This window comes from Mus caroli, unplaced genomic scaffold, assembly GCF_978045245.1.
Source record: "Mus caroli unplaced genomic scaffold, Mus_caroli_1 scaffold_1, whole genome shotgun sequence".
Classification (NCBI taxonomy): Eukaryota; Metazoa; Chordata; class Mammalia; order Rodentia; family Muridae; genus Mus; species Mus caroli.
In genome coordinates this window covers 72,068,375-72,076,061 of record NW_028227256.1, presented here as the reverse complement: position 1 = coordinate 72,076,061, position 7,687 = coordinate 72,068,375, and the positions used below count along the sequence as shown (strand labels likewise).

Below are 7,687 nucleotides of genomic sequence, written 5' to 3'. Positions count from 1 at the left end.
CTCTCTGTGGATGTCCCCGCTTTAAGCTGTTATTCTGTCTGGCCTTTCTCCCTTGTTTTTAACAGTGTTTCCAGTCCTATTTGACCCCTGACAAGGCTACATTGCCTCCACCCGCATCCCCTAGTTCTGTACTGGGCAGTATAGGGTCCTGAGCTGTGCACCAGGTCAATACAGAACCCTGCTCCTCCAAGCTGAGAAAGGGAATGTTGCCAGGGCCAGGGTGGGGCACCAGGTTATGAATGACCTCCAGCTTTCGGGTTTGCTTCTCCGCAGGGGACACCGTAGGCGGTTGTGCGGTCCGGCCACTACCCCCCCCTTGCGTCCGGCTGCGACGTGGGTTGCGGTCTCCGTGGGGGTGGCATCTCCTGTCCAAGAGATTTGCGTCTGGTGGGGCTCCCCGGAGCCACGAGGAACGGGAAGGAGAGACCAGGGTGGGGTGAGGCCCGTCAGGAGGACAATCGCAGGCAGCGCAGGGGGCGCAAAGGGCAGCGGGCGGGTGGACGCGCGGCTGAGGAGCGCGCGGGACAGGGCTGGCTAGCCTTGGGGCCGCCCGCCGGAGGGGGAGGAGGCTGTGCCGCCCTTGCTGCAGGTTCGCTGTCGAGCGCGCAGGAGGCAGGGACATGGATAGGGTGCGGTCTGCGCGGGTCCCGAGCCCGGATCTCTTCCATTTCCCCTCTCACTCGACCCCGGGCTGCGCCGCAGACGGCAGCAGCTCCCGCTCTGCCCGAGCCGCCTGACCGCCGGGCCGGGGTGCTAACCGCGGGTCCCTTCAGTCCGCCGGCCGGGCCAGCCCAGCCCAGCCCGCCGGCCCGCAGCCCCGCCGCCCGCCGCCCCCCGCCGTCGCCGCGTTGCCAAAACAAACGGGCCGGCCTATTTATTGGCGGCCGGCGAGCCGGGCAGCTCAGAGTCGAGGCGCCGAGGGGGACAGCACGCCGCCACCAGCCAGGGCCCCGGGCCCCCGCCCCGCACCTGAGTCCCATCGGCCTTGAGCCGCGTCGCGCTGCCCATGGCGCCCCCGCATGGAGTCCCCAAGAGCCACCCAGACGCCTGAGTCCCAGAAGCTGTCCCAGCCACGCGCCCACCCATCAGCCCACCAGGCGCCCTCGCCCGCTGCTCTCCCGGGCTACCCGGCCATGTCTCCCGCCTGGCTCCGGCCCCGACTGCGGTTCTGTCTGCTCCTGCTGCTGCTGCTTCTGGTGCCGGCGGCGCGGGGCTGCGGGCCGGGCCGGGTGGTGGGCAGCCGCCGGAGGCCGCCTCGCAAGCTCGTGCCTCTTGCCTACAAGCAGTTCAGCCCCAACGTGCCGGAGAAGACCCTGGGCGCCAGCGGACGCTACGAAGGCAAGATCGCCCGCAGCTCTGAGCGCTTCAAAGAGCTCACCCCCAACTACAATCCCGACATCATCTTCAAGGACGAGGAGAACACGGGTGCCGACCGCCTCATGACCCAGGTGAGCGCGATCGGTCCTCCCAGCGCACCATCGAAGCATCGCCACCTGCCCGGCCCTATCCTCTCTCCTGGCACCTTTTTTTTCTCGACTGCCTGGCACGCCCCCTGGCACCTGCCCTTCTTGTGAATCCCGGGTGTCTTTCTGCCCAAGATGGGCTCGCCAAGGAACCCCGCGGGAGTGTTGGCATCCGGGATCCCGCCCTGTGTCTTTGAGAGGAGCTCTCTGCCGCTGCCAAGCCCCGCAGCTCAGCAGGTTGGCGGGTGGCCCCTCTGCCCGCGAGTGCTGGCAGCTCAGGTCAGATCTGGCACTTGAAGGTACCTGGACCTGGCTGCCTCTTGTGCCTCTGGGAACCACGAAATCCTTCTCAGCCTAACATTTCTCACAGCCCAGCCCTGGTCATTACGAAGCCATTTGGCATCCCTGAGGCGATGAAGCTCAGGACACCGGGGACCCCGTGGCCTTCCCCTCCCCTTGTGCCCTTGGTTAGCTGCGCTGCCCTCTCTTGGAGCAGCGACTTGGCTGGTTCTGGGCTTAAGGAATAGCGGGGGAAAGAAAGTAAAGTGTGGAGACAGAGGTAGGAAAGGGAACCAGCCGAGGGAGCCCACGTGTCTGTCGCGAGGGCTGAGCGGCGCGGTTGCGGTTAAAGGGTGGGGTGCTGGAGCCTTCAGGCTCTGAGACCAAGCTTGGGGGATCCTTGAGCTTGGTAGCACGGACAAGAAGGATTGGAAATAGGAGTAGGGATGCCTAGGAAGGCAGGGAGCAGAGCTGACACTAACTTATCTCTGCATGCACGGAGCAGGACCCAACTCCACCAGACATCAAGGACACACACTTCTTTCTCCGAAGTCTGGTGTGCCTTGGGAAAGATACACGCCCCTTTCCGCTAGGGTCTATCGGGTCTTCCCCTGTTAGAAGGCTGCCTTTAGGAAGAGCAGCTTAACCACGGCCTTCAGCATGCGCCCTGGCGCCGGGGCCGGCCGGCCGATGTCGGGGCCGAAGGTTGGCCGGTGGCCGGGCCGGGCTGGGCGCCGAGGAATGCAGATAAGGATCCGGGCCACAGGCTGGGCAATCATTGACAGCGAGCGCCCAGGCTCTGTACCCGAAGGAGGGGGTAGAGGGGAAGAGTCAGGCGGCAGCTGGCTAGTGAGGTCTAAGAACTCGATCACAGGGATCTAGAAGGAGCTACCAGAGCCGAGCTACACCCCCAGGCGGTGGGGGTGGGGGCGGTGAGCACCCTCAAGCCAGGCTGCACAGTATAGATTTAGTCACTGTTGGCTCTTGAGGTTAAGTCCAAGGGTCTGTAAGGGCCTGGGCTCTGTGGGGGCAGAGGTAGGTTGATAGATACTTGGCGGGATCTCACACCTTACCTAGGTGTTAAACACTGGTGGAGGGCTCCTTCCTCGTAGGTGAAAACTCCACCCCTTTCCTTCAGTCAAGTGCACGGTCCCTTGGGCAAAGGACAGGGATTCGTGAATAGGCAGCCACTGGTGATCCCCCTAGGGTGCCGCTGTTCAAGGAAGATCCGAGGATTCAGGGCCAGTTTCTTGAGATCATAGGCTCGGTTATTTCTCCATCCTTTCCTAAATAGGGACACTACACCCTAGTGGAGGTGGGAGAGTTTACAGGTCCCTTCTAGGGGGGTCTCCCTGTGTCCAAGTCAGAGAGGAGGGGGACTGGCTGTCTGCCTGAGGTGTCTCCAGCTAAGCATGGGCAGGCGTGGGTTCAAAAGAAGGTTCCAACGGGAATGTTTCGTGCCACTTGCTGGCGGGATCTAAGTAGAACTAGACTTTTCTACCAACCCCACCTCCACTCCCACCCCCAGATCCAGGCCGCTGCTGTTGGGTCTGCACCTGCCATACTGGCAGGGCTCGGTGTCTGGTGGCCTCAGCTCTGAGGCTGCGGTGACACCTACTGGGCACCTTTGGCCTTGCATGCCCAGCAGGCCAGCCCGCAGGCTGTTAAAATTTCCTCCCTCGCGACAGACAGACGACCCACCTTGATGCCTAGGTAAAACCGAGCAACCGGGCCCTGGAAAAGCATAGCTACCTTTGTGGCGAATCCAGACGCCAAGCAAGTGAGAGGGAGCCAAGTGGATCTCCACAGACTGGAGAAGAGTCCCCTGAGAGTGCAGAACTCCATGCGTCCTCCAGATCCGTGGCGCCACTATGTGGCCTAGGTCCCTGGGGACTCAAGGCTGCTAGACTGGGAGAACACATTTATTTAGAGTCCTCTACTCCTAAGGGAAAATGGCAGAGGTCCTTCCAAGTTTTCCAAGTCCCATGAGTGCGGTCGAATCTTCTGTCACCTGCGCCCCACCGGGTGGCTTCCTTTCCCTAACTTCGAACTTCGTTCCCCTCCACAGCGCTGCAAGGACCGTCTGAACTCACTGGCCATCTCTGTCATGAACCAGTGGCCGGGTGTGAAGCTGCGGGTGACCGAAGGCTGGGATGAAGATGGCCATCACTCAGAGGAGTCTTTACACTATGAGGGCCGCGCGGTGGATATCACCACCTCAGACCGTGACCGAAATAAGTATGGACTGCTGGCGCGCTTAGCAGTGGAGGCCGGCTTCGACTGGGTGTATTACGAGTCCAAGGCCCACGTGCATTGCTCTGTCAAGTCTGGTGAGCCGCTGCTGCCGGGGGGCTGGGCCCGGGGCCGGGGCCGCAGGGAGTGGGCAGGCAGCGCAAAGCCCGCTAGGGCCAAGAAGGAGAAGATGGCCTCCAGGGGATGGAGGCGGGGACCCGAGGGAAGAGGATTTCCGAGGCGGCGGCGGCGGCGGCGGCGGCAGCGCTCCCTGCAGCTGCTTTGGACTGCTTGCTCCTCCCATGTCCGGTAGTGTCCTGGCAGGAGCCTAGAGAGACAGGGCCTATTCCCCGAACCACTGAGTGCTGACCTGGTGGTCCACAGCCCAGAGACTGCCACGGGAAGTGCAAGACAGAACAAGTTGAAGATATGAAGGAAGCCAGGTTGGCAGGCACCACTGTCCCCGATCCAGGCCCATGCAGAACAAGTCATGATGGGGCTAGGGGCCAGAATGTGTCTAGACATCAGAGTGCCCGACTAGAACCCAGAGGTTCAGAATCTACCACGCAAATGCAGGTCAGGCCTCCCAGTGGGGCGCAGGCGTCCCCAATCTCCTCCCCAGAGCCCCAAAGCTGGACATTTTGGAGGTAAATGGACTCAATAAAGTGGATTTTTTTTCCCAGATTGGCCGCCTTGTTGATCAGAACTGGCAGGCACTGGAGCCTTGCCCCTCATCCCCAGTCTCACCAGTGTCCCTGTCACTTACACTTAACCCACTCACGAATGCTTCACATGGTTCTGTGGGTCCCACTCGACTGCACACCCCCTCTACATAGGACTATATAGTAGTTGCACTCAAAGACTGGCACACTAGACTTTTGGGGGGGTATTTTTGATTCACCAGGGTTCACAAGGGTGATCCTACCTACTACCCCCACCCCCACCCACAACCTGACCCTTCCAACTGTGTATACCTAAAATCATACCCACTTCATCTATAAACACCGGTCCAAAGGTCAGCTCGCCAAGTGGCCCATCCTGTTCATTACTCCTGACTCCAAACGCTGACCTCCATCCCAACATCTGACGCCACTATGTCCAGCCCCTGCATAAGGGGCCAACATATGAACTGAAAATGATGGGCTTTGTCCTTGTCGTTGCCCCACCCCTGAGCACTCGATCTGGGGAGGCTTCAGGAGCCTGTTTTCTCCATGGGCTGTCGTTCCTCTAACTTCCAAAGGCCAGCTCTCTCACAGTACTTAGAATGCCACTCTGGGAGGGCCATTTCTTGGAGGTATTTAATCAAGTGGTAGAACAGACTACCTAGACCCCAGCAAAGCTAAGCCAGCTTCTTTATTTCCACAAGGCTTTCTTGGGTTCAGGTCACAAGTAGCCTGCAGCTCTGCTGACCTCCAGCCTCTGGAATTCATGATGGAATCTAGTGGGGACATCATCTGGTGTTCCAGCCCCTGTGTGTTCCTCTCAGTGTCTAGGGTTTGGGCTAGAGAGAAGAAGGGCAGAGAGAGAATCAAACTATGGGTTGGTGGTGGGTTATCAAAGACTGAGGTATAGTGATGGGGGGGGGTATCTGAAAACAAGAGAAGCTCTACTGGGTTAGGGTACTAGGGGCGGGACACTGTGTCTGAGACTGTAAGCATCCAGCAGTAACACCTTCATGTCCCTTCTGCCTACAGAGCATTCGGCCGCTGCCAAGACAGGTGGCTGCTTTCCTGCCGGAGCCCAGGTGCGCCTAGAGAACGGGGAGCGTGTGGCCCTGTCAGCTGTAAAGCCAGGAGACCGGGTGCTGGCCATGGGGGAGGATGGGACCCCCACCTTCAGTGATGTGCTTATTTTCCTGGACCGTGAGCCAAACCGGCTGAGAGCTTTCCAGGTCATCGAGACTCAGGATCCTCCGCGTCGGCTGGCGCTCACGCCTGCCCACCTGCTCTTCATTGCGGACAATCATACAGAACCAGCATCCCATTTCCGGGCCACATTTGCCAGCCATGTGCAACCAGGCCAATATGTGCTGGTATCAGGGGTGCCAGGCCTCCAGCCTGCTCGGGTGGCAGCTGTCTCCACCCACGTGGCCCTTGGGTCCTATGCTCCTCTCACAAGGCATGGGACACTTGTGGTGGAGGATGTGGTGGCCTCCTGCTTTGCAGCTGTGGCTGACCACCATCTGGCTCAGTTGGCCTTCTGGCCCCTGCGACTGTTTCCCAGTTTGGCATGGGGCAGCTGGACCCCAAGTGAGGGTGTTCACTGGTACCCTCAGCTGCTCTACCGCCTGGGGCGTCTCTTGCTAGAAGAGAGCACCTTCCATCCACTGGGCATGTCTGGGGCAGGAAGCTGAAGGGACTCTAACCACTGCCCTCCTGGAACTGCTGTGCTGGATCCAAAGGCCTCCTCACCAGGAAGGCTCTGGCCCTGGAAGGCACCTGGCCTGAGGTTGTCTCCGTCCTCTGTGCCAGAGTGGAGACACCATTGAGACTTGACCAGGTAGTGCTGGGCCCCAAACCTTCATCTTGGTGTAGAGCTGTGAACTGAGCTGACAAACGTGTGGTAGGCTCTCTTTTCCTAGAGACCTTAAGACCCAGCTAGCTCTGGCTGCGATTCTTCACACACATTCCATCTGTCTTTGGACTGCTTACTCCAGTGTTTCTCGGGGCCTGTGTTTGTGACTTTACTGTTGGCAACTGATCACAGTATGAAGAGAGGCTGCCCGTAGGTGGGCTTGCACCTCAGTTGATGCTGCTAGATTCCCTCGAAGCCAGCAGGGAGCTGGCTGGACTCATTGCCTCCCAGGACTGAAAGGCCACAGCCAGCCTGGACATCCTGAAACATAACCTTCCCACAGGCCACACTCCTCCAGACTCCTGAGCCTTTGCTGTCAATGGGCAGAGTCTCTGATCCGGGCAATGTGACCCTACTACCTGGGACTGGGGAAGGGGCCTTGCCACCCCTGCCCAGGCTAAGCTCCTTCCCCTGCTAAACCACACCCCCACCTCCTCCTCCTCCAGTCTGTCTCCTTCACCTTATTTATTTGCATGGAGGGGGAAATCCATGGGAGAGAATTTTGGGAATGTTTTGGTCTTTCTTTTGTAATAAAAATTATTTAAGTTGTTAGATCCCTGGAATCCAGCCTACTGAGCAGTTCCAATATACAGGTCACTACAGTCATGAGACAAATGTCCCTACAGGCCCTTCCTCACCTGGCAGATGAGAATGGGGTGGTGCTATCACATAATTCTCTCAGCATGGCTGTGCCAGCGACAGAACAGAGGTCCATCGTCACTTCACACACCCAGAACCATGGTACTGTGTCCTAGTGAGAGTTAGCTCTCCTGTTTCCCCTGAGCCTTCTCAGGGCCTGGGTTCTAGACTCTTTTCTATTGGTAATGAACTAAAGTATGAAAAAGAAAAGATTCTATGGAATTCATGCCTCTCAGTGGCCCTTTCTGACTTCTTGAGTATGTCAGTGGTCCTGGTCCATAAACTAGTAACTGTCAGCCATCAGAATTCCCTGGGAAGCTTGTTCACAGGCTGTTCCTCACTTCAAGGCTTCTGTCTTCATAGTTCTAAAGGGAGGCCTAGTAATTAGTTTTTATAAATATCCCAAACATGGTGAATGGTCCGTGGGTGCCAATTGGCTTTTTGTCACCAGAAAACAAACAAACAAACAAACAAACAAAAACAAAAAAAGCAAAACTTGA

General features: G+C 58.4%; 1 protein-coding gene across 1 annotated transcript; it reads left to right on the top strand.

Moving 5' to 3' along the window:
- Positions 1–880: 880 nt before the first annotated feature.
- On the top strand, positions 881–7,087 carry Ihh (Indian hedgehog signaling molecule). Its single transcript, XM_021168713.2, has 3 exons — positions 881–1,448; positions 3,811–4,072; positions 5,669–7,087. Exons 1-3 carry the CDS (start codon positions 1,020–1,022, stop codon positions 6,325–6,327), a joined length of 1,350 nt encoding a protein of 449 aa, XP_021024372.1. The 5' UTR covers positions 881–1,019; the 3' UTR covers positions 6,328–7,087.
- Positions 7,088–7,687: the final 600 nt, after the last annotated feature.

What these genes read in the sequence shown, in the direction of transcription:
- Ihh (XM_021168713.2), top strand. Translation starts at nt 1,020, where the DNA reads ATGGAGTCCCCAAGAGCCACCCAGACGCCTGAGTCCCAGAAGCTGTCC. An exon ending in CCGACCGCCTCATGACCCAG is followed by an intron (nt 1,449 to 3,810) that starts GTGAGCGCGATC and finishes TCCCCTCCACAG; the next exon opens with CGCTGCAAGGACCGTCTGAA. An exon ending in GCATTGCTCTGTCAAGTCTG is followed by an intron (nt 4,073 to 5,668) that starts GTGAGCCGCTGC and finishes TTCTGCCTACAG; the next exon opens with AGCATTCGGCCGCTGCCAAG.